This window comes from Mustelus asterias, chromosome 12, assembly GCF_964213995.1.
Source record: "Mustelus asterias chromosome 12, sMusAst1.hap1.1, whole genome shotgun sequence".
Taxonomy (NCBI): Eukaryota; Metazoa; Chordata; class Chondrichthyes; order Carcharhiniformes; family Triakidae; genus Mustelus; species Mustelus asterias.
Window position 1 is genome coordinate 73,566,136 of NC_135812.1, and position 27,656 is coordinate 73,593,791.

The 27,656-nt window shown below is 40.6% G+C and overlaps 1 protein-coding gene across 1 annotated transcript; it reads left to right on the forward strand.

The window, feature by feature from the left end:
* Positions 1-26,941, forward strand: LOC144501576 (heparan sulfate glucosamine 3-O-sulfotransferase 3B1-like). Its single transcript, XM_078225433.1, has 2 exons — positions 1-760; positions 23,763-26,941. The coding sequence occupies exons 1-2, from the start codon at positions 231-233 to the stop codon at positions 24,379-24,381; spliced, it is 1,149 nt and encodes a 382-aa protein (XP_078081559.1). The 5' UTR covers positions 1-230; the 3' UTR covers positions 24,382-26,941.
* Positions 26,942-27,656: the final 715 nt, after the last annotated feature.

Sequence of the window (27,656 nt, forward strand, 5' to 3'; positions counted from 1 at the left end):
GAGTTTGGGGAATTAGCAGCGAGAGGCATCAGGAGCTGGATAGGAGGCCCAGAGAGAGAGAGAGAGAGAGAGAGACAGAGCTCTGCTAAAGATGTGGCCACAATTGGCAGTCTGATGGGACTGATTGTGAGCAGCGGCTGGCTTTCTAGGTAATGGAGAGGGATTTGAGCATCTTGCTGCACTCTGTGTAGGAGTTGTGGCTGCTTTACAATGAGTCGCTTCCACACGGAATGGAATGTAGCCTGAGCTGGTATCCTTCAGATTTCAACCCCCCTACCGCCGCCACCTTCCGAAAGAAACTTTTGCTGCTCTTCACCATGCTGCTGCTGTGGGTCTACATCTTCTACTCGTGCGCCGCTCTCTGCCTCTCGGTGCCCAGCCTGGCCAAGGCAGGGGCAGCCGGCCCCCAGCCCAAGCTGCTGCTGCCGCCGCCTCTCCGAGCTCAGCCGGAGGAGGCGCCGCTGGCCCGGGACGGACTCGCCTTCAGGTCGGCCGCCTCCCGGGACCTGCTGCAGGAAGACAACGCCGAGCTGACCGAGGAGAGCCCCACCGCCCTCAGCGGCCACTCGCCAAAGCCCTTTGATCTCAACCTGGGCAGCTACGGAGCCAAGAAGCTGCCGCAAGCCATCATCATCGGGGTGAAGAAGGGAGGCACCCGGGCTCTGCTCGAGTTCCTCCGGGTGCACCCCGACATCAGGGCGGTGGGGGCAGAGCCCCATTTCTTCGACAGACACTACGACAAGGGCATGGAGTGGTACAAGTAAGTGTCGGCTGCTGCACTGGGAGAGGAGAGGGTGATGCTGAAACACTGGGGGCTGATCCTAACGTTCTTATCAATGAGTTACCCTGCATTCCTGTCCACACTGGGGGGGATTCCTACTGGGAACTGGAATTAGACTTTTGAATCATTTGCATTTTACATTGAGGCTGTTGGGAGCTCCTCACTGCCATGTGAAAGCAACAGCGAATGTCCAAAGGGTTTGGGACACCACTCTCTCTCCCCCCCCCCCCCCCAAACAAAAACTCCAACAGGCGGAATCTTCCCTCTATCCAACCAAATCTCTGGTCCCCCCCGCCCCCCACCTCACTCAGCCTCAATACCCCTTCCAGCCCTGCAGGAAACAGAATGACTTGAGGCCGACATATTTTAACACCTTGTGCTCAGCAGTTAAGCAGAGACCGGATTTAAACAATAAGACAATGGTTAGATGATTCTTCTCCATGTAATGAATCTGAGCTAAATCCTCCCCCCTCTCTCTCCAGATTTACCGTGCTTGGGATTTTTATATCCCCCGCTCTCGGAAGAAGGGCTTGTGTTTTAATCATGGGAGGGGAGGGGGGGTGGTGGTGACCTCAGTGGAATATATAATATAGTATGTGTGTAAAATCTAGCACATGTGTGTGTGTGTATTATTTTCACTGTCTCAGTTTCACAAAGCTCCCGTAAATGTACACTCCTAACCTTCGAATTGACTTATATACAGCCCGGCTTGCGGGGTTAGATACTTTATACCCGGCAGGCGAATGGCGTCACAGTTAGAAGAGAAAATGTGTGCGAAATGATACAAAAGTTATTGTAGATATCCTGCCGCCTGCCATTTGCAAAGAGGATATTTCACCAACTCCACCATCAGCCCTTAAGCAGTTTATACCCTAAACTCCACTGCAAACCCTGGTCTGAAATTAGAATTGGACTTGTGGTATGTCAGCGTGTGTTTTATATGAGAAATCACACAATGGGTGAGAGATTAGTAACTGCTTAATTTTTAGCTTTCTTCGGTCGGGAGTTTGAGTCCAGGTTGAGCTGGAATGATCACCCTTTCAGTGTACACGGGGAGTGACTTCAGCCTCAATGGGGTGGGTGGCAAAGGCGAAAGAACGATCATTAAAGTGAATTATGGTGCAAAACTCATTAGGTTCAAACTGTAGGGAGCCGAGGGCAGTTTGCTTTTATTTTTATAGATCTCCATAGTGGGCCAGGAAAAAAAAGGATACTGTGTCGGTTCAAAAGGTGAAAGCGGACTCTTTAGCTCAAGCCAGGAAAAGGGCTCGGTAATTCAAGTCCTGGGAATAAATCGAGATGCAGAGAAACAGGAGATTTTTTTTTTGTTGCTTCTTTCTGGGGAAAGCCGCTGCAAGGTTCCTGGGAATGCAGTCTTCACAGGAGAGTTCTGTTCCCCAACCCTGTTACAGGCCAGCAGCTGAAGATCACTCCGATGATCCACTTTGCTCGCTGAGCTGTCGGTGTCCCGCTGCAGTTGATGGGACATCCGAATGATGGGTGTAACTTGGGGATGTTCCTCTCTTGGCTTTCAACCCATGCTCGGACACAGGAAGGCACCCTGGCTCCTCACCTAACATCTAATCCGCAGTTTGAAAAAAGGCAACTATTCTTCTGACTACTTTAGATGTCTCACCCCCACCAAACTTCGGAAGAGTTCAGATCTCACCGATGTAGCCAGTTCCCTGATTAGACACTTAAACACCAACCTTTCAGAACCGGCTCAGCCAATGACTCGACGTCTTCTGATCAGATGATTGACAATAATTACTGGAAATTCACTTGTATTTAGTGAGGACTAATCCTCTCCACAAATGTTTTTTAAAAATTTCTTTCCCTTCCGTCGGCCCGATGGTTGTGTGGGGATGGACGAGAGACAGGAATCCAATTGAATGCACTGTCCATATTCCCTTTCTGACACATTTATACCTTGTGTGTTTGCTTTAAACCTTTGGGGTGAAGGGGATGAGAGGTGTACTGATTTGTACAGAAAGAGTTGCACTTTTATTCCCCTCCACACCCGCCTGCACAAGAGTGGGAGCGAGGCATCCTTCTTGTAATGGCCCCAATCTTTAAATAAAATCGCAGACTCGACCGTCTTCTCAAAAACATCAGGGAGAGCTGGTTTAATTTCACCTGATAATGAAAAGTCCCGTCCCTTTGATTCATTCTTTTCGAAAAAAATGTCTCAAATTGAGATAAGAAAAGGTGTGAAAATCAGAGATCTGCCCAATCTGATGGGAGTTTATTCTGCTCTCCCTCTCTCACACACACACAGACAAACGCTTGCCTAGAGGGAAAGACTTTGATGTGAAGTTTTCTGTCTGATAAAATACTCCTTTCCTTCAAAAGATGCGGGGAGTTTGAGAACGTTTCTTGTTTTCAGTTCTCTCCGCTTTTGACTGCAGTGCAATAAAAATGTCAGAGGCTTTTAACATATATATAATCCTTCTACCCAGTCCTCACACTGACGCGCGAATAGGAACCTTCTAAAATGTCGTGATGAATTGCACAATTTAAAAGTCGTTAAAATCCGATTTGTTTTTAAAAATATTTATGGATTATTTACTTAATTGACCCGAAGGGAAGAATTTTGTTTAACGGCGTCCAAGAGAATATGTAACCAAAGACGTGGTGCCGCCGTTTCAATGATTTTAAGCCTCTTTAAAACGGACAAATAATGAGTCATAAAATCCCAGCAGAATCAACGAAGCAATTGATCAGGGGCCGAGAGAGATTTTCACACCTTCCAGCCTGGAGCCTGAGTATAATTTTGTTAGGATTCCAATAGATTTTACTATTGGGCACAAATTACTTTTCTGTATTTTCGACATTTCCATTAGAGCAGGACATTGGGTCATTGAGTACATGGTAACTTGGCGCATATTAAGCGGGGGATCGATTCTCATTTATTTGCTCTGGGTCCGTTTTACTTGGCAAATGAGTGGAGCCAACCAAGTGCTCAGAATTTCTCCCACCCAATGTTTGGAAATGTCGCAAACTTTACTCTTCAGTTCGGCGCTGGGCTCAAACTGCGCCGTTTCCAGCTCAGTTGTTGTTCCTTGGGTTGAGTGCAAAGTAAATCAACATTAGCCAAAAACTTCGAGTGGAAAAGAAAACAAGTCGGCAGAGACGTGTGCATCCTTCCCCGGGTGTTATCAGTACTTTTGTCTGAAACCAAACTGCAGTCAGAGTCCTGGGGGAGTGTTTGACAAGTTCAGATCCTCTTGCAAAGAACATCTAATTACCAGTTCCTGTCATTGGATTTAAAACAAAACTCTCCAGTTTTACACTAAGGATTGTCCCTTTAACAGAGACTTAGAATAAGGGGAGAAAATTTTGGAAGGGTTTCTGAAATGTCCTTCCTGTACCAAGCAGCCGTTGACCAATAAAGCAGAGAAAATCTTTGAATTAATATTCAAGCTAGCACCGCACAGAATCATTAATTACAAACTTTGAGCAGGTTCTGAATTGTACAGATGTTCTTTTTAGTTCCAAGACTAAATCATTCCCATTATTAAATCGAGAGAAAATATATCATCTGGTCAAATTTATTCATGAATACTCAGATGACTTTCCTATTTCACAGTAACTTCATTGCAGTGTTAATGTGAGCCACACTTGTGATTAATAAATAACCTTTAATTCGTCTCAGATACAGTTAGATTAATGAACTGGTGTAAGTAAGTCCTGTTTTTATTTTGCTTCCCCCCCCCCCCCCCCCCCCCCATTCACTGTCGGTTGTCCACTATCTGCACAGGATGATGAATCAGTCACAAGGAAATAGGCTCCTTGACTGGTCGCCGTTTGGAGTTGGCGGGTGTTCTGGGATTTGGGGCAGAGTTTTGCCCTAACTGTTTACTGTCACAACACAGAACATTTGTTTATTTCCTCTCTTCCCCCCCCCCCCCCCCGCCCCTCCCTAATTCCAACATTTTGGACGGAGGAGGCAAAAGAAACAAACAAGAGTCCATCTGCCAGGAGATAGCCGGCTACTTCGGTTGTTTAGCTTGAAGAGAATAATTGCGATCCCGGCCAGATTCCGGCTCCAACATCAAGCGCCTGCTAACTCTGACACTGGGGGAGTGAGAGTTGAGTAATTTATCAACGATGACAATGAACAACTTAGCAAAGGGAAAAGTTATCTAAATGTCGACGACCATTTTTAGTTTTTAGTCTACTTTAAAATCCAGACCCGAAAATCTGGGGTGTTCTGACCCGGGCAGTAATTAACGATAGTTTAGTTAAGCCACAGTAAATGTACACTCAAAAGGCAGTTTTTCTTATTATTGGGATTTTTTTTGAACAGTGCGCATGTTATTCTGTATTTGCTCTACCAGTTGCCACACGGGAGTATTTTTATTCCAGAAAGTAATTGGATGAGGGTTTGAATGATGTACCTTTCTAAAACAAAAAAAAACAGAACTTTTTCATAGCTATCAAAATTCGAAAATGACCTGAAAGTTTTCGCAAAGTGGCTGTCTATTTAAAAAGAAACGCTTATTCTACTTTTTGAAGGTTGCGGGGGGGGGGGGGGGGGGAGGTTAAAGCTTCGTCCTTTTCCCAATATTAAAAATAGCTGGCGATCTGACGGTGGGAGGCGAGGCAGATCTTTGGCCATGTCCTGTGAGTTGCCCAGACAGATGGCAGCTTCATTCTGTGTGAGTGCTGCCACCACCAGGTTCCCATCTCACAGCTCACACACAAGTGGTGACTAATCTCAACAAGAATACAAACAAGTGGGGTGGGAGAGAGAGAGAGAGACAACTCAAAAGCATCGTGTTTTTCTGTTTTTCACCCGACTAGGCCTTCGAAACTCACCCCGCACTTATCTATCCGGCCATCTACAAGTGCTGGGGACCCTCATGTTCATTCTGTTGCATTAATAAGAGTGTAATGACTATATCCCAGATGAATTTGTAGATCGAAACTACTATTTTTTCCCCTTCACCTTACAATTTGATATGTTTTGCAGTGTGTCTTTCAGATTGTACATGAATAAAGTATACCTTTGCAACAAAACAAACGCCGATGTAACCAGAACCCAGTAACCCACTGGATTTGAGGTTAAATACTTATTCCATTTCTCAATTAATATTTGATTGGTACACTTCTGCCGCTGTTGGCGGAACCCATTTTCTCTGATTCGCCTTTAGGGAACTGGTTGGATCATCCCGAAGTGTTCCAATTGTCAAAGCATTTAGTAAAGAGCCGTGCCCCCAGTGTGAAAATAACCAATCCCTCCCCTCCACACACCCAGCCCGACAGCACACAAAAAGTTTTATAAAAAGGTTAACTGGAAAAACTGTAGTTGAAGTTGAAGCACCAGAAACTTCACCGGATCTAAAACAAGAACTAAGCAAACATCACTGGTCATGGTGAACGGTGTCTGTCTAATGTAACCCATCTGCACTGTCACCTTTGGAAGGAAAAAATGTTCTGCCGTCAATGTCCCCCCTCAAAACATGTGTCGGCTTTCTGAATAGCTACCAAATGTTGGTCTTTATTTGGGGCAAAATGTATTTCTTTCGCTGTCATTCCTTTGTTCCAATCATTTCCTTTCCTTTCTGGCGGCAGAGGAAGAGATTAAACAAGAAATCGCTTCTAAAATATCTTTTAGAAGTCCACTATGGGGAGGAGGAAGCCATCTTTCACAAAGCCACATCCATTTGCTCCAACAGATTCTTAAAGGAGGATCTGTGCCCTCCAGTGAGTGAATGGGGGTCGGGGTTGTAATTGATAAGACATGGCTGTGGTTGTCACTTAACATATGGAGCAGAGGGAACAGGAAAAGAGAGGGGAGGCTTCCTTGTTTAATTAGTAAGATCAGCTGTTATCACCCGATTGGAATCCCGTCGGTAAATAAACCCGCAAGTCGGGCTCCTTGCAAATGATACCATTCATATTGTGGACGAACCACATATAAGTCTACTCCTGAGAGATTTCCACTCTGCAAATAATAGATGTATGTGTATGTTCACCCAGTCTCTTCTGTGCCGATTTAATGTTAAGATTCACATTGTCATCTAGACCAAGGAGGTTACATCAGTTTGGTCCTTGCCTAGAATGACACATACAATGATGCATCTCAGAGGATGGGAAACCGGAATCTACTGAGTCAGGAAGGTTTCTGGCGAGCAGTCCCATCCTCTCGGTATAAAATCACAGAGCCACTATGTTTTTTTTTACTTTAGAGCATAAGTTTGGTTTCTGTTTATTGGCCCACAAACTGAACTTTGCAAGGAGCTTATTTTTTATTGAGATTTGAATCCTGGTACAATATAGCTTCAATAAGTGAGAAGATTTGAAATTGTAATCAAGTTTGACAAACTTTTAAATTTGTCAACCAGTCAAGCATTTCTCAATTTATCAAGCTAATATTCACTTTCTATTTATGCCAATAAAGGATTACCCCTGAGAAAGCAGTAAAACTGCACTGTCTCATTGATCTCCGGGTATTCCCACTTCTGTGTTGCCAATTTGTAGGTTAACAACCAGATATATTCAATATAATGCTTGTATCTGGAGACAATCACTCCCTTAGTATAAGTTAGATCTGTACCTGCTATTAATTGTCAAGAGAGTTACATTTACATATGTGATTTGTAAATACAGGTCAAGGTAGGTCATTGGACAACTTTCTGATATTGAATAGCTACCTGAATGGTTAAGAGGCCTCTTTAAATTTGTTCAAATGGGAAGGTAACAACATATAATTTGGCACATTGTGTTGCACTAAGTTTCACCATTGCCATTTTCTATTGACTTTAATTCCATTAAGTCCAGTATTTCCTTAAAGTCCCAATAATTACCATTAGGTGTAGGTATGTTCCCAATGTGAGTAGCTGTGTGTGTGCGACCATTATGAGATTCATTATTAGCAATCCTAACACAGTTGAACGTATTTTCAGTTTAGTTATCATATTTCAGAGCAATTAGCCTGTCTCAGATTATCTACAGGTTGTTGCAAAAAGCCCAGATATTGTCAGTTTAATTAGTTGTATATCATGTATCTGTACCAGTGAGTCTGGTGTTTGTTTTACAGGAATTGAGGCTTTTATATTTGCAGTTATAATTAATTAACCCGCCTGAACCAGTGTTCTGCTGACAAGGAGAGTAAAATACAGGACATGAGCTGGTTTCAAAGTTATAGATAAGATGAGGACAACCAGTTAAAGAATGTAAAAATTGTTTAATGAGACAATCATTCATTGTGGTGGATTTGCTGGGGGGAATGTGAATAGCAAAAGTCATATTTCATTCTTTTTACTCCATTTGGCACAGAATTCAAATGTTGTTCAACCTTATTGCATTAAGGAGGCAGAAGGACATTGCTGCAAAATGTTCAATTGCTGCACTTTCGATGGCCTTTCCTACTTGCACATTACTGAAAAAAAAGGGAATTTGTTTCAGACAGCTGTAGCTTTTCAAAAAGGATGGCGCAGTGCTTCTAAGCGCTCCTGATAGTCACAGAGCAAGCCCACAGATAGTGACTGGCCCTGAAAACAAATTTGCAAGAGAAATTGGTTTGCAGAATTCATAATTCATTTAAAAAACTTGAAAGGGGGAGTTTTTCTAACTGTAGACGTAGTTGAACAAATTTTTCCCACAACCCTTGCTTAAATTGTCATAAACCTTGTATGAACCATTGATGACTGAAGCAGCCCTGACTGCAAAATTTATTTTCTCAACTACCTAGACAGTGCATTAAGAATGTTTCTCAATGTGTGTCTTACAGATTAGGTTAAGATGTCAAAACGTAGCAAGTCAATCAAGAACACCAATTGTGATCAATACCTCATCTAATAAATTTCTTGTTTCTAATTAATGACCTACTAACTGAACTACATATTGATGTCGATACTGTAAAGGAAAGGCAATGTAGCAATTGAGGTAACTGCAACAAAGAGACTTTCAAAACCTTCAGGATTCCTTCAGCGGATGATAGTGACTGTCAATCTACTGCCTTACCATTGACAACCACACTTTATCAACTAGGAAGAGACCACATGAGGATCTGAAAGTTTGTGTAAGGACCTGAATAATATTTGTGTGACCAAAGGCATGAATCATTACACTATCTGCACATCAGTAACTTAGTAGGTGTTAGGTGATATTTTTAATTTGTTTAATGCCACTGTCCTGAATATCCCTGAGGCAGTTACCCTGAAACTGACCAGACCTTTGATGTTTGTACAGCACCAGTAAATCTATTACTCAGAACTGCACTTAATGCAGGCTTACAAGTTCCCACAATAATACATTTGCCTTCATGTTCACTTTGTGATTACCATAGGTGCCATGCAATAGACAATACCATTTTTTTGAATTGTAGGGGAACTCCCTTCCACTTGACTTAATTGTGCTTGTTGCAGTTTCTGAGTTGAGGGTTAGTGGTTGTTGTGGTTTCACACTATATTGTGAAAATACCCTTATAAGCCAGGTCACCTATAAAACATAGCTTTAAATATGGAAATTTCCTTCCCCGGTAAGCACTCACCCAATTTCTAGAAATCTTATTGTAAGTTAGTTGGTCCAAATGCTAAGTCTGCTTAAACACACCAAGGTGAACAGTTAGTTGTAGGTAAATCTGTTAAAATTAAAATTCAGATTTGACATTAGGAAAGAGTTTGGAACAAAGATATTGTACCCTTACTGCTTAAGTTAAGCTGTCCTGGGTTTCAGACAGATTAAAAATAATTTAATTCTATGAATCAAATTGAATAACAGCTAAACTGCAAAGATATAACCATTATCATCCAGTGAGTTTTGCTGAGTTGATTAGTATCATTTATTGCTTCACTTGGCAAGAACCATTATAGAATGAGATAAATGCAATATTGAGTCTTACTTTTGTTTAACAGTTTTAGTTTTAAACTTTATTTTTTATCCAATTGTGCTTTATTTTTAATATTCGGATAATCTGCACAGCCGGTAAATTTGCAACATAACTTTTCTTGGCATTTGCATGTATTTTGAAAACTCATGCAAGGTTTCAGTGTGAAGCCTCTTACAATTAGCAAGAACATTGAAATTTGAAATGGCTACACAGATGTTGGTACCTATGCAGCATTGAATTTGGAACTGCAAAGTAATAATACAAATACTGCATTATCTTCCATTTTCTATTGATGTGCAAGCTTTGTGTCATTCAGTCAATCCATAAGACAAAGGATCTTTTTGGGTTAAAGACATGATTGTAGCTGCCCATTTTTTGTTTATCTTGTTCTGCATTTCTTTGTTGCACACCCACTGAAGACTTTTTAAAAAAAAATGTTACTGGAGTTTTTGACCCCGATTGTTTCCCTAGTTTGCAAGCTCTTGACCCAAATGCCTCATTAGCCTTACATTCTGGATGTTTTAATGGACAACTGGACCAGCAGCACTCTGGGAAAGGTCAGACTAATATCCTGCAGTTTAAAGAACAAAGTAACCAAACCTCGTTTTCTCTTTAGTTGCTTGACTGCCACCTCCTCTGCTCTGAACAGACTTTAAGACTAGACAGGTTTAATGTTAGGTTACACATCGCTTCTCTGCCTTTGGAAATAACTTTGCATTAAAAAGCATTCAGGGGTTGCAGCACGCCAAAGCCATTTTGATAGTTGGAAGCACATTGAGGCATCTAACTTACAAAAGTTATTCTCTCGCTTTGGAACTTGCACTTGCAGAGTAAAGTTAGTTACTATTTTAAAAACAGTGTAAATCATGGAAGTATTCTACCAGAACAGAATCATTCAAAACCTGTGACACCGAGATAAACAATTAGAAGCCTAAGTTTAGGTTTGTTTGTAGAGCGTGAATTTGGACATTGTTTGGGGTTCAAATCTTTTTTTATTGAAAGTTGAGGCTGTGGGCATTGAGATGCAGAACTGGCTAATGCTTATATAAAATCTGACTTCTATTTCATTTTAAAAATCTTTATTTGTGATATTAATCTTTAATTTTTGCAAAAGCGCGAATATAAGATTGTAAAATTCCAAATGAGAATTATTGTAATTTATCTTTCTCCTCTTTTTTGCTTGACTTCAGAACAACTGTCCAACATGACTACATTTATGTGCTATTTACAGACTTAAGTGGTTTGCTCAGCATATCAAGTTAATATAGTCCTAAAAGCTGTGATCTCAAACCATAAAATGTGCTTGTTTAAAGTTTTAGGTAATTAGACCACTGTGAGGCAAAGGACAATGGATTTCTTTAGAGGACGTTCAGCATGAAGAGCACTTTTTAGTAAGTGTAATTAGGTTTGAAGGCAATGGAGGAACCTGTTTTGTATAAATAAAACACTTTCCTCTGTGCATTAAAAGATTACTTTCTCTCCTGTATTCTATTGTGCCCGTTATCCCAACAAGCTCTACCTAAGCACCATAAAAACAGTAGGTAGCAGCAGAATCACATGGCAACCCCTGCCAGCCAATCCCGTTCCAACTCCTTAACCGGACACAATGCCTGGAGTGGCCTCTTCACAGCGGTGGAATTACTTCTGCTGCACAAACTCCTTTCATCTCGCACTGGGAAGCAGTGGATTGTTTTCACTTTGAATTACAGAGACTAATTGTAAGGGGGACATGGGGAGAGGGGAGGAGTGAGGCTACTGGGGTGGCCTGGCCCCTGCCGGCCACCACTGAATGTGGCCACAACAGTTGGGAAAACATGGCTGAGCGAGATAGGAATCTCCTGCTGAAGGTGGAAACAAAAGCAATTCAGTCCAACAGGAACTTCATGTCAAACACCCATGTTGGCAGTAAGCTTTCCACACATGGTGTACTGCCAATTATTGTTCAGGACCATTCAAACAAGCCCCTCATCAAACTTCTTTTTACACATATTCCTTCTTCCTTATTAAGGTTTTCTTTCCCCTGTAGCTGAAGTCAGCTGTATCAAAAGAAGCCAGCTGATCTTGTAGGTCTAATGCTCAGCAAGATTCTTTTTGTTTTGAGCCAAATGAAAGGTTTATTTTCTGGGTTTTTAAGTTCTATGTTGGACACTTATTTAACAATATGCCGCCCTGCAAAGATGTTTATTGGCAAAACTGAGGAGGGAGGAAATAAACACCCAGAGCAAAGTATACAGCCAGGACTAAACTACTTCCATTACACTTGTATCAATTATTAACTCTTAATGCTCCAATGACCCATCAATTCATCAAGAGGCACAGACTTGGAATAAATAGCTTATTTTACTCTACCAGGAAATTGATGCATGCTAATTTTGGCTATAAAATTATAATAGTATCTGACACCTTGAGGGCTTCTTTCCATGAAGATCCTTATTTGATAAAGTAACATGCGTGTAGATTGATGTTTCTCGAGTAAAATATTGCTATTGAGGCTTAAACCATGTGGATAATTAGTTGCCGCTAATTTTGTAGCAGCAATAGTTCTAAAATATCTGAGGGAAGTCAACGAACAGTTCAATTTTTTTTCCATTAAGTGCCGTGGTCTCCCATTTTAATCGGCTGCAGATGAGAAGGTTTTACTTGTGCGGTTTTACTCATATATGTTGGGAGTCTAATGACCTATTTGGTTTATGATACTCTTCATTGACTGCAAACTATCCGACTTTGAAGGTATGGCAGGCTATTAATGTTTTCCTTAGCTCATTTCAATGTGTCTCTCATAGAGTCTAGAAATGCCTCCTAACAAGCAGCAGACAGTTGTGCAATTATGTAACTGGAAACATTCAACTTTAATTGGCTGCTTCTCCACTGCAATGCCAGCCAAGCAAAGGAACAGTAGCGGAGAATAATCTTAGTAGTTCTTGATAAAACAGCAGAACCTGAAAGTCAACGCTCCCTCCGACTATGACAGTAGCACAAGCTGACCACATCCCATAGTCCTGTAATAATTCTTCCACTTTTTAAAGGCAGTCCAGGATGTAACTGAATCACTCGACACGTGGAAGATTTTGCCTGGGACTAGGGATTTCCAAAACTCCAACTTGATGTGGAAATTGCAACACCCTCGGGTAAGAAATCTACGGGAAGAGAAAGGGAGAAAAAAAAATTGAACAGCTGTGACATTCTTACAGAAAATGATCACGGCTGCTGCAGAAATTGTTTTGTCTGATGCCATCTTTAAAATCATGCCATCTTATCTTTCATGACTGGTAATGAAGGCAAATACACATTACTGAATCATGGCACCTCCCAATTAATAAGCAGAATGTGTTGGCATGCATGAAGCGTGGGGAATCTGAAACCAAAGTAACAATTTTTGATTGTCATATTGGTGTATGAGAATTCCTGTCCAAAATGGAGTATCTGAAAAATGTTGTAGTGTCGGAGGCCAGCACAAAATTAATGTCAGAGCCCGAATGTGAGCCTGAGAAGTGATTCTAAATTCACTAGAAATTGGGCCTTGATCCTCACTTCCATAATCCTGGAATGCTGTGGAAACACAGGCCGCAATTCTCCAATCTCGCACGTGGCTGGGATTTTCCGGTCCCGCTGCAGTGAATCGAGTTTTGGCTGAGCACTAAATTCTCCGTTCTCGCTGGCAGCGTCGGCGGGGCATGTGAGATCAGAGAATCTCGGCCAAATCCAGGCGTGTAGGTTACTGGTTTAGGGCCTTGGGTAGTAATGATCCTGAGCTGGCTCACACAATGTCTGAGGGGATGCAGTAGGGGTATATTTCAGAGGGTGGACCTGGGCTGGCAGTGGCCGGCAGTACTTTTATTTTGGAGCCTGGAGCAGCCCTCCTCTGCCTCTGAGCTTTTAAAATATCTTTCTGAGGACTTACTCCAGTGGCCCCTCTAAAGCAGGCTGGCTAATCCTCTAAACACGGCCCATGCTCCGCTAAGATTAATGGATGATTTGAAATGGGGTCTTAAATGGACATTTGACCCACTGTTGTACATTCACGGTGCCCAATACTTGTTTCAGGAGGCCATCCTGGACACAAGTGACAAATTTGGGGTGTAGTTGGGTGCACCAAATAAAGAATCAAAGGACAATGCCCCCTTGTTGCATGCACACATTAACTAATGTGGTTTTCTTCCAACTTCTGGAGTAAATTCTCCAGCCCTTACTACTCCTATCCATTCCCAAAATAATCCCGGCTGGGCTCAAGAAAGCTGAAACCTTCTGAGCCGCAGCATCTGTAATGTCTGCAAGGAGATAATTAACTCTCTGATCTTGGATGATAAAAATACTTGGACTATTTTTATGATCATATAATACAGCAGGAGGAAGTTTGAATGTGACTGTTCTGAATTCACTATGAATGCATATGGTTGCAATACTAACTGCCAAAGTGCCAATGGATCATAAATTGAAATCCTGAGATTCAACACTCACAATAATTAATTACAACTAGAAGATAGTGTGAAATCTATCAACAGTTACAATATTAAGGAGGCTTTTAAGACATTGTAGTCCATTAGACTGTAAAATTCTGACCAGCTACTGATATATAAATAAGTTTGAGCCAATCAGTAGCTTTTGACCAATAACAAAATCAGTAAATGTCAGAAGAATGCACAGAAGTTACCTGTGTGAATAGTCACAAATGCTTCTGTTAAACCTGGTACTGTAATACTCGCCTTTGGTGCCCAAGCTCCAGAATGGCGTCAAGTTCTGCCCTGGACTCACTTGAATTGAAATTCCTAGCTTATTATACCAGTACACAGCAATTTAAAATGCTAAAGGACAGATAATGCATCAGGCAACAATGAGGTTATGCCACACATAGAACTTGTGTGATGAATTATGGGGTATGGAGTCCAGAATGTAAGTTGAGTTAGTTGGAAGTCAACAAGCTAGCTTTGAATTCTGTCTTTTTGCCAAGCCTGGACTGAGTTAGCATCATCCTGTGTATTGGAACCAGGTGGTAGCTGAGTTCCTGGCTATTCATTTGAACAGGATGCCGTTAAAAGTTTTTAAGTGGTAGAAATTATTTTCCACTGTACATTTTTCACTTCAGTCGATTACTTGCTAATTATCATACAACATTCTTAGGAGAGAAGATGGTAATCATAAATTTATGATTAAAGGGTAGCAGAGTGGTTAGCATTGCTGCATCACAGTACCAGGAACCCAGGCTCGATTCCTGGTTTGGGTCACTATCTGTGTGGAATTTGCACGTTCTCCCCGTGTCTGCGTGGGTTTCCTCCGGGTGCTCCAGTTTCCTCCCACAGTCTGAAATACGTGTTGGTTAAGTGCATTGGCCATGCTAAATTCTCCCTCAGTGTACCCGAACAGACACTGGCGTGTGGCGACTAGGGGATTTTCATAATAACCTCATTGCAGTGTTAATGTAAGCCTACTTGTGACTGATAAAGAAACTTTAACTTTAGCAAAAGTAGTGAAATTGACTAAGGGATAGTGTGTTTTTGATAAGGTCTATAAGGTATTATGAAATAACTCACACTTGCACACAGTAACATGATAAATTCACTCATTGCACAGTTTGATAAGGTATGCATTTTAAAAAGCAGGAAACAATTGCAGTCAACTTCATGTGATCGAGGCAACAAGGTGCCACGCTGCACTGTTTGGAGCAGTCAGATTGCACTTCAGCAGATCAAATTTCAGCAAACGTCAATCGAACATTGTTCTCAAAAGTGTAGCATCGCAGCCTCCTGAGGTGGGTAAGTGCATACCCTGCTGAAAGACTGATCAGGTGCGATAAATGTAACCTTTTTTAAAAGAGTGTTAAGAGCTTTGTTCTGACTGAGGCCCCATACTACTGTCACCTTGATATGCTGCTGTTTTCCTTCAGCGATAAGATGGGTCAGTAACAGGTTACTAACACCTCTGGCAAATACCCAAACTAAATAGATTGATCATCTCAACTTTAAAAGTCAGTGCGAAGTGGGTATTGCTGATTTACTACACAGACCTGGCCTTTTGGTTCTAGCAATGGTCTGGACCACAATTTCACTTTGTTTGCTCATTCCATTTCAAAACTAGACAGAGCATTATCTGGTGTGCACAATTTTACGCTTCATAGAATCCCTACAATGCTGAAAGAGGCCATCAAGCCTGCACCAACAGCAATCCCATTTAGCCCCTATCCCTCTAACCCCATGTATTTACCCTGACACTAAGGGGCAATTGAGCATGATCAATCAACCTAACCTGCACATCTTTGGACTGAGAGGAAACCGGAGCACCCGGAGGAAACCCACGCAGACATGGGGAGAATGTGCAGACTTCACACAGACAGTGACCCGAAGCCGGAATTGAACGCGGGTCCTTGGTGCTGTGAGGCAGCAGTGCTAACCACTGTGCCACCATGCCACCTACGCTACCTTTTCCTTAAGATTACTCAACAAAGGGATATCTTGAAGAGCTTTTATTTCAGTCCATTTCCCCTTTATGCGAAACTCCTTGCTACATTGCATTCTCCAGTTGGGGGATGGTCAGAAGAGAGACTTGTTTGTACAATATGTGCCTCTGTCAGCACCCTCCGCACAGCACACAGTGTAATTTTCTTGCACATGAGACACCCAAAGGAGTTATTTCCTCCACCTCTCCTTAAGGAAGGTTACACAACTGCTGTACGGCACTCCATCTGACAGCCTGGGCAAGATTGGACAACACCGGTGTGATATTCCCCTCCCGAATGCTTCAGTGAGTTAAAGTCATGCTATGAAATACTGCAAGGCTCATCACTGGAGAAAGTAAAATGTCCTTCCCAGCAGTGAATAGAGTATAGATTTTTGGAACTCTATTAAAAGTCATCAATTGTAGATTGTGACAGAACCCTCCCACAATGCATTGACTTAAAAACCCCTTGAAACTTTCAATTAAGCATGATGATTTGATAAAATGGCCTGACAATGTTTAAAATACAGCTGTTGATGTCAACAAGCAGACAATGGTTCATTTGACCGCTTTTAACATTTTTAGACTTCAGAAAGTGCTGTTTTGTTTCTAGAATCCTTTCAAGGTTTTGCAAAAATATCAGGAAGTCATCAATCTCGTAGGGAGTAATTCTTGTCGAACCCTTTTGAAATTTTGAGGAACCATAGTTTGCTTCACTTTGGGATAGCGACGTAGAAGTCCCAGCCCATTGGATGCATACTGTTGTTTATCAGTTGAAATTTAGCAACCCACTACTTTTCCAAGAAACCCGCAATAAATTCAAGCAATAATTAATCTGTGCATGGCGCCATGCTTGAGAGCAGCAGTATACAGAGTCAGAGTGGTGGGGTACATGTGTGCCCAACATGTTTTGACTCCAGAATCCGTTTTCTTACCCCATGGAGAGCACAGATTTCTCCAGCAGGGAGGGAGCTAAAATCTGATAGTGTTGCCATATGGGGTTCCTGCAGTATCATCCTCTTCTGTTTACATAGTGTTACTATTCCAGTCAACCCCCACTGGAACCTACAGGGACTAATTTATTAGTGCCCATTATAAAAAGAGAGGGAATGTGCTTCTGTGCTTTTAACATTGTAGAACGTGTGGATCCATGAATATGCGGGTTCCTAATGCTATTGCCTCTCTAGAATTTCTCTGCTTTGCCATCTCTGCTTTGGGGAAGTAATGTGCATATGTGTATTTAATACACTTAACCCGATATCAATGTACATAAATGAAAAGCGCAGGTGTTTCCAAGCTTGGCAGGACTGTACAAGTTGAATACATCAGGATTGAGAAAGATTAATCTGCCTTAATTGAATTTATACAGTAGTTGATCACAAGGTATTCATCTATAGCAGATTCTTTCCAGAACAAGTTATGGCATACTCTGTTTTTGCATAATCCGTGCCTTATGATTGCAGAGTTTCTCATTTGGCAACCATGTGATTGTTCACGTGCACATCATCACCATTCAATGCAAACCAAAGAGAAATCCCCCTTGAAATGCTATGTTTGATGTCATGTATTTGGAGCATAGATTAATCAAGCAGCTTGACTATTAACAAGAATTTAATTCAATTCAAAGTTCAGTTTTTCTGATTGTCCAGAACAGTCTTGTTCTAAATCAGAGGATGAGCAGAATGATTAATCTTTTTGACAGATTTGCCATAAAACAAAATGCTGCTGTAAATCTAAGCGAATTAATATTTCGAATAGGACCTTCAAAAGAAAAATGATAAATAGATTTGGAAAAGATAGGTCCGTGATCCTATTTTATTGATCTGGAAAAGTCAGTAATATTCTCATACATTGGTGCAAAGTTTTAAAAGATTTCAAGGATTCAGATTTCAAAAGATTTCAAGGATTCAAGGCATCACAGTGCCAGGGGCCTGGGTTCAATTCTGGCCTTGGGTGACTGCGTGGAGTTTGCACAATCTCCCCCTATCTGCGTGGGTTTCCTCCAGGTGCTCCGGTTTCCTCCCACAATCCAAAGATATGCAGGTTAAGATTAATTGACCATGGTAAATTGCCCCCTAGTGTCCCAAGATGTGTAGGATAGGGGGATTAGTGGGGTACATATGTGAGGTTAAGGGGATAGGGCCTGGATGGGATGCTCTTTTGGAGAGTTGGTGCAGATTCAATGGGCCGAATGGCCACCCCCTGCACTGTAGGGATTCTATGAAATTCGTTTAGAAATAGGAGTTCAAATGAAACTGACTTTAACGTGCTAATTTGGGGAGTGGGAGCTAGGGTTTTTGTTTGGATACTGGTTGAACCATAAAGACTTGAGATAAAATACTTATTTGGGAAATTATCTTTCAGGAGACTTGGTTCTTTATTCCCAATTAGCTGTACAACATAATTGAATGATGCAATAAGCTAATTGTTTTGGCAATGTCTAAACTAAAATCTAGTTCAAAACTATCTTAATATGGTGAACGTTTTGGGATCTTTGTGTAATGGTCAATTTGGCAATGGTACGGCTGGGCCTTTTCCTAGAGTCTAGATCCTGATTACATGACACACTTTGATTCATTGAGTATCACATCTGATTTAATTTTAATGGTTTACAGCAAATTAAAATGGCTGAGCACTGACTTGGATCATTAGCAGGTGAGTTAAGAACCCTCATTCTTTTTAAGATTTTGATGTTTGAACGGCGAACAAGATGGTTTGGCTGCAAAACTATCAGATCTTTCAGTTCAGCTGATTAAAGCTGTTATCGGGAGCCAATGTTTAGAGCACCATGTTTTGCTTTAGTCAATGACTCTAAATGAACCTTTGTTTAACATGGGTCGTGAAGATTGTCTTTTGATGTTTGGCTGGTTTAGGCACTTCTCCAAAGCATCAGTGCATCTTTTTGAAATTCTGAATGGTGCATGACACTTCCTGGGTGCAGGATGAGGCTCCGCTGCCTAACTGATGCAACCAGGTATAAGCCACTCCAGAATAAAAGGGGATAGTGAGGTCTGCTGCTTGCTTCCTGCTGTCAGCCTTCCAGCTTTGTGTGCTGAAGTTGAAAAGTAAATGAAACAAACAAAAGACTTGAAAGCAAGACTAAAGTGATGTGAAAGAACATCTGTTTGCTGATGAAATCTCAGAATACCTTATAAATCATATCGATGCAATCTCCCTTTTCATCTAATGGTGAATCAAGCTTCTTACTCTTTTGTTGCTTTCAAACCATTGAAATCACAATCAAGCATATATAACTGACTACTCACATTTCTCCCTACGTTTTATGCAATCATTTACTTTGTGTAGGTCTTGATGTTCACTTTATTCCTTTCAGAATCTCAAATCCAAATGGCCATTGTGGTTAAAAAGAACCCTATCCAACGTTTTGGAGAGTGATTTTTAAAAATATATATATAATGTTCGGTTATCGCTAGAACTGCTTCCAATGGTGTTTTTGGCCATTTGCTTCTCAATAACAGGGTAATATGAGATGATGTCCCAGTCTGTGCACAGCACACAGAGCGTTTTACTTTGCAATACTGTACTGAAAGCTGTATAAAATTGCTTTGTAGCTTATTGCTGAATCAATTGTAAACAATGTACTCTCTGGTTGCTTCAGAGTATAATTCTGAAGCAGTGAATATATCTGATGTTAGCTGCAGATGGTGCGTGAGTATTTTTGTCAATGTTGGGTCATTGCTGTGTCCCGCAGCTCTTCAGAATACAATCTTGGTCAGATTGCTGTGCCTTGCAAAAATAACAAAGGTTCAAATATATAATTTATTCTTAAGCGATACTAGCTGCTTGGGTGCCACACTGAACCAGAAGGCTCACATTATACTGCCAATGTAAAGTACAAAAATGCCAGTTCAATTTTGATACCACGGACGAGGTAATGGAAGCTATCTGAATGCTTTGCTGTAGAGAGTTTGGAATTATATTGGTGAAATATCCATGTTCAGGTGGTTCTGCATGTGCTTTGGGCACGTTTGCACATGAATTGTATTCTATATTTGTTGCAAAGCTGAACCAACTGTTTTGTAACAATGCAAATTGGGTAACAGTTGGATGGGAAGGGAAGTGACTTGCGCTAAGGACTAATACCACGATTGTGTAAGGGCTGTGAATTAGCTGTATATTTTGATTAAAACCTTTCCTGTTCAAGCAAGTCTTCAGCATTAAAACACTCCCTTGGATGTCTAAAGGCATCTTACATGGAATATAAATTTGTAGGGTGGAGTTGAAACATTAAGAGATTAGTAAACCTACTGCAGAAACCTGAATTTAAATTCCAGCTGCTCAAATAGTTCATCATAGTGATTTTGAGAAAGCTTTTGAACATTCTTCTATATAGTGCTGTGACCCAAGATATCGGGAAATAAAGAGAATAAGATTATTTTTCAGTGTTGATGGGAAAAATATTTATTGCCCCCAGATCCCAGGCAATAACTTCCCAAACACTTCCTCTATATTCCTGTTTGCATGAAATGTTTCAGTTTGTTTTAACTAATGATCAGAACATTAGCTATTCCACAGCAAATTTATTTTTTGTGCACTATCTGATATAGTTCAGATTGAATCGCTGAACTCTGTGGACCATGATACAAAGCTCTGGCATTTTTTATTTGCATTTCATTGAAGTATTAGCCAAGTAGAATATTTCTTAGTTTGCTAAAGATGAGCCAATAGCTTTACAAGAACACATAATTGTGTTCCTGTAAAAAAAAATGTATTTACTGCGAATGAAATGTTCTAAGAACCTAAACTGTAAGTGATTGGTAAAAATAAGTTCAATGAAATCCAACTGTTCCTTTCTAACTTTGTCCCTGGGAATACCAAAATCTATCAAGCTAAACAATTTGTCGACATTAACTTGCTTGCTAGTTTTTTCTTTAACCTGAGAACCAGTGAATCCCTGTCTATTATATGTATGCAGAAGGTGTCTTCTATGGGAGGACTTGTTACAGTTATATAAAAAAATGAAACATTTGCAAATCCCCAGCTCACCTGTTGACTATAGCCAGTGAATATTACTTCTGAGAAATGTTAGCAGATTAGCACCTCTGCAGACAAAACGTCCAGTAGAGAGCAGGGATTAGACTACAAAATATACACTGGCAATTGATAACTTTTGTCAATGTTTGTTCCTTTTCTCTGATAGTTAAAGAACCAGGACTTATTGCTCATTTTATATTGCATTCTGAATTTTGCATTTTGTTTCCTCCGAACTTTGTGGCTTAATGTGGAATGAATGCAAGTATTGTAGTTAACATGCAAAATAGGTCGATCTGTTCTTAGTCTAAGACAGGTCTCTGCAGGTATTAGCAGCAAAGCTGTTTTTTTTTAAAGAAACCCTCATTAAATTATGAGACTGTTCTTGCGAGATAATAATATACAATGGATCCCTAAATATAATTCTTAGGAGGCTAGCAAAGGCAATACAAATTGTCCAATAGAACAATCATAATGTCGGAAATGGAACTTGTGTTGAAGTGGTTACTCTCCTTGTAGTTAAGAGCATGAATTATCTTGAGATAGATCTATAAAATTTATAAATCTATAAATACACTCCTCTTAATTCAAAGCTGTTTCATTTAAACTCTGATGATTACATTTTGTTGGGCGTTATATTCCCATTTTGCTGAATGTACATTACTTCCTTCAAATGATCGCGTTTTGATACAAAGTGCAGAATCTTCCCATCGTGCCCAGCAAGGGAATCGTAGCGGGTGGGACACAGACCATGCAAAGCTCCGTTGACCTCGGACAGGATTTTCCAGTTTGAGGGCGAGCGTGGCTGGAAAATCCCACCCAGATTGTTTATCGACTTACCAGCAATGGTGTGTACCGACTTTGAATTGCGTAAGACGGAAGTTACCGGATCACGGGCTTGTTGCAAGTCCAGCCACAAGAAATTTTTATATTCACCAAAACACCACTCCAAATCACCATTCCAATTTATAGGTATTCTGATCCAAGTGTACTTAACAGTAACACAACATATTAGGGTGCATGCTGCAATTCTTGCCGATCCCTAAGTTGTCCTAAGAAGTTGGTGATCGACTTTCTTGTTGAGCTGCTGTGATCCATATACTAATGGTGTTCCCATTAAGATCTTAAGCAGGGAATTCTAGGGTTTTAACGCAGAAATAATAAATGGAAGGCACAATTGTCCTGAATTTCTAGGCAGTTCCCCTGCTGCTGTTTTGCTGGAAGATCAGTGGAACCCCTGGTGTAAACTGCTACTCATTCCATTCCTCCAGAAAATCTGAAAATTCTAGCTTACATGTCTGAGTTAAGTGTGACTTGGAGGAAGCTTGGAGTCCCTCTCCGCAGCCATGGATCTAATGAATTGAATAAAGTAGCACTTTTAAAATGTTTCAGAGCATCCCTACATTGCAGAAGGAGGCCATTCAGTCCATTGAGCCTGCACCAACAACAAACCCACTCGGGTCCTATCCCTGCAACCCCACACAATTACCCTGCTAATACCCCTGACACTAAGGGGCAATTTAGCATGGCCAATCATCCTAATCCGCACATCTTTGGAGTGTGGGAGGAAACTGGAGCACCTGGAGGAAATCCATGCAGACATGGTGATAACATGCAAACTCTACACAGACAGTGACCCAAGCCAGGATCCTGGCGCTGTGAGGCAACAGCACTAACCACTGTGCCATTGTACCTCTCTTTTTCGACAATCTGTGACTCATCTTCACAATCATCTGTGTGTGCTTAGAGTAAGGTCTAAAACATTCAGCAGTGATACATATAACATGAATAAACATGTTCTGTTGCTCATTTCAGCATAGTATTTCCACAAGTTGAATCGTATTTATTTTAACAAAAATGATTTGTTTATTTTACCATTATCTAAGAGCAGTTATTGCATGTGAATCAAATGGTCTCAATGATTGGGCAATATCTGTGAACTCCCAATAGTGAACATATTCAGAGAATATCTTTTCAGTCATATTCCAAGAACATATTTTTAAAAAATCACAATGGCATTGGGTTGATTGTCAGAACATTCATGTTTCATTTTTGGACAGGAAAGAATCCTACAGCAATCTGAACATTGGAAATAGAGACCATAATTGCTTAAATCCCTTTAGCCTTTTTTGTTGTACTACTGAAATGGCTGTTGATTTTAAATAACCATGATATTCACAATGTGAATTGGCAACAGTGTTCTGGTTTTGTTAAGTGCTGAATCTTTCAATAAGGCAGTTTCAGATTCAAGAGCATTCCGACAATCCAGTAAACTCCAAGAGAATCATGAGTAGTTACCCTTTTACCATATTAAGCAAATAAAGTTACAGACATTTTGGATTGGGCAACTTGGGAATGTTTTACTACTTTAACAGTCTATATAAGTCTATACACAAGTCATTGAAATGTTGCATGTTCCAGCTACTCTTGCTTACCTTGCTCCAGATAATTTAGCCAAGGGCAATTTTCCTAGCGCTTAATCTGTGGCTGTTCTCCGAATGCTATATTGTTTCCATTGAGACACCAAGTTAAATTTCTGAGGCCAATTAGGTACCAATTGCCAAATCCCAGGCTGTTAGATGCTGTCTTTTCTGGGTATTGATAGCACTACATATATTCTACATGATTAAATTTGCTATCATTTTTCAGATGGTTTTATGACTATTTCTGATATTATTCCTCAAGACAATTTTCTTCAAAGTACCTTTTCTTTTTATTTAGGGATCTGATGCCTAAAACACTGGATGGACAAATCACCATGGAGAAAACTCCCAGTTACTTTGTTACCAAGGAAGTAGCTGCCCGAATCTACGCAATGTCCAAGGATGCCAAGCTAATAGTGGTGGTTCGGGACCCTGTCACTCGGGCTATTTCTGACTACACGCAAACTCTCTCAAAAAAACCCGACATCCCGAGCTTTGAGAGCTTGACCTTCAAAAACAGGACTACAGGCCTGATCGACACCTCGTGGAGTGCTATTCAGATTGGCATCTATGCCAAGCACTTGGAGAATTGGCTACAGTACTTCCCAATGCACCAGATTCTGTTTGTGAGCGGAGAGAGGCTGATCAGTGACCCAGCAGGAGAACTAGGCAAAGTACAAGACTTTCTGGGTCTAAAGAGGATCATCACGGACAAACATTTCTACTTCAACAAGACCAAGGGCTTCCCCTGCTTGAAGAAGCCAGAGGGCAGCAGCAAGCCCCATTGCCTGGGCAAAACAAAAGGCAGAACCCATCCCAACATCAACCCAGAGGTGGTTCAGAGGCTGAGAGACTTCTACAGGCCTTTCAACATGAAATTTTACCAAATGACGGGACAGAACTTTGACTGGGACTAAGGTCAATTTAACCTCATGTAATTATGATAAAGACATGTGAATTTATTGCTATATATATATGTAACTTGTACAGAAATCTATTTTATAATAATTTATTTTTAATTCTTAAGCAATTAATTCACTAAGCTGCCTAACCACACTGTATATAGATCAGCCCCTATCTTCTAACATTCCACAGTTTTAATTGCATTACTCATTGATGGTGCTGTCATTCATTGATTTAAAATTTAATATCCAAAAGCACAACTTTTTGTTACGGGTATTCAGTGTTCATATGGTCTAACAATTGGGCATTTGACTCCTTGCCTGTCTACTTTGGCTTCATGCAGAAAGTTTTTGCTGTAAAAATCCATGGAAAAAAAGCAAAAAGTGGTCAGATGGTATGAGTTAGTGCAGAACCTGCACATAGATGTTGGACATGAAGAAAATCTTGTTCGCCTACTGACAACAAGAAGGGAAAAATAATCAACCCCTTTCCATACCTTGCTTAAATCACTAGCAACTGTATTCCAGGCCTCCACTGAACAGATAATTACCAGTATCTTGCTGCTTGAGTCTTTTGTTTTGTCTTCTCTCTAAGATCATAAAGATCTATTCATTTCATGACATGGCTTACTGCAGATTAGATGATCATTCTGTGAAGTCTGTGTAAATGGAGATCCCCAAACTGATTCCATTTACACTCCCTCTCCCATAAACGTGGGGCTAAGTTTGGAATGGCATCCATTATTCCCCCTATTCTAATGAGACATTCACATCACTAACATCCATGAGCCTGTGGCAGGAAGATATTTGCGGTCATGGCCAACAGTCGGATTGTCATTAATACCTGTATGATTATTGTAAAATTGGAGTTGTCCAGCCCTTTCACTGGCCAGCTCTGGCTATACAGGCACCCTCATGTGGCAGTAACGTAGCTAACGCGATGTTTCTTTTTTTATTTGTGAAAATGTTGAATGAATTCTAAAATGAAACTGGTTATGAAAGAAGAGGAAGACCCAATGCTGTCAGTTCAAAATTAAACCGGAACCGTCACTGCCTGAAACAATTTGTTCAATTAATTTGCGCCAGTGAAAGGGTTGGAAATCCTCTGAAAATTATTGCAAAACAGCACAAGATACTTTGGTAACTGCTAATAGAGAAGTTCATTTCAGGTTCAAACTTTAGCTCAGAATGTGTCTACACATTTCATCAGAAGGAAAATCGAAAGCGGGAGGACAACCTTTACAAAAATATGACTTATTGGCCGGAATTTTACCATCCCGCCCACCACTGGAATTGGAGCGGGCGAGGGGTGGACAATGGGAAGGTCCGTTGACCTCAGCAGGATTTTCTGGTTGGGTGGGGTGGGGAGCAAGGCTGGAAGATCCCACCCGCTGTGTGGGTCTTGGCTATTTTCAAACCTATACTGAATCCCAGTGCCTTGTTTGGGCCCTGGGCAAGAAATCAAAACCATTAGGACCACAGCGATGAGATCTGCAACAATACTATTCAAACCCATTTCTATGTTGTGCTACGAATAATATGCTGCCCTTTTTTATAAGAAAGGGGAGCATCGATCCACATGTCAGTTATTTAGCCTACAACCACACTGATCTATTAAGATTAGTTAGAATCTTTCTTGTTAATGAACAAAGCACAATTTTTCATGTCTTTTTTTTTAAATTTCGATTTTTGTTAAGATTCTCACTTTGCATGCTATCCTGCTTTAACCCATAGATTCAGGTTTTGCCTTTTGAAAGTAAAATCATTCTTGCTTTTAAAGCAGAAAATCTTGTCCAAAATGCCACCTTTCAGTGACAACAATTGTTCCTGTACAAAATGGAAGCTATCCGTAACATGCTATGATGTCAAGTGCAATGAGGCAGCAGCAAATTGCTCTCCAGCAGTTTTGCCATTGAAATGAATTACACATCTGTTCAGTCCTGCCCGATGCGTAATGTCGCAGCATATCCAATCCATTGTCTTCCTAAGGGTAAATTTATACCTTGAAATGGTGGTTAGCTATCAGTTTGTAATAATAAATATGTGGCTGAGTTTTATTCAGCCAGCATTCAAAAGTACGGATATTAGCAAATTTCTTCTGATAATATTGTACTTTAGAATAGTTAATGTGTAAAAAAAAAAGTAAATCAAATATTTTGTGGTATGTACAACAGAAAATTAATTTTACACAGATAAAAATGTTTCTTTCTAGGATATTGAATAAAAGCATACTGTTTCTTATTATGAAGAAACAAATAAAATATATTTTACCAAACTGGTGGTCATTTCTTGTTCTCAACATGAAAAGTTTGCTCATAGCCTTAATAATTCAATGGCTCTTTACCTTTCAGATCAAGGGAGGATATACAATTATTTAACAATTAGTTTTATTGTTCTGACATTTGATGTATGCTACCTCCATTTCAAAAAAGAAAAACTTGAATAAATCAAAATTACTCTGATTTTTGTACAACATTCCAATGCCACAGCTTCAAACCCAACTCAATTGGAACTGAACTGATCTGTACACCATCAGTCCCCCAATGAAGAAATTAAAAAATATTAAATAGACACTTTTGTGAACAAAATTTGTTGTTCTTTTTTTCATGTGGTAGTATTGATGAGCGAAAATTACTAATACAAATATTTACCAAGCATATGGTGGTGAGATTATAGAAACATAAGAAAATAAGAGCAGGAGTAGGCCATTCGGCCCTTTGAACCTGCTCTGCCATTTATTATGATCATGACTGATCATCTTCCTCCCCATATCCTTTGATTCCCTTTGCCCCAACAGCTATATCTAACTTCACTTGAAAATATACAATGCTTTGGCCTCATCTGCTTCCTGTGGTAGCTAATTTCACAGGCTCACCACTCTGTGTGAAGAAATTTCTCCTCATCTCAGTCCTAAAAGGCTTATCCCATATCCTTAGAAAATGATCCCTGGTTCTGGACATCCCCACCATCAGAAACTTCCTTCCTGCATCTACCCTGTCTAGTTCTGTTAGAATTCTATGAGATTCTCCACCACCCCCTCATTCTTCTGAACTCCAATGGATACAATCCTAACCGACTCAATCTCTCCTCGTACGTCTGTTCTGTCATCCCAGAAACCTGTGTAGTAAACCTTCACTGCCCTCCCTCTATAGCAAGGATATGCTTCCTCATAAGGAGACCAAAACTGCACGTAATATTCCAGGTGTGGCTTCACCAAGGACCTGTATAATTCCAGTAAGACATTCCTGCTCCTGTAACTGAATCCTCTTCTATGAACGTCAACATACCAT

Coding starts and splice junctions, on each gene's coding strand:
- LOC144501576 (XM_078225433.1), top strand. CDS start 231: ATGGAATGTAGCCTGAGCTGGTATCCTTCAGATTTCAACCCCCCTACC. Junction 761..23,762: donor AAGGGCATGGAGTGGTACAA/GTAAGTGTCGGC, acceptor CTTTTTATTTAG/GGATCTGATGCCTAAAACAC.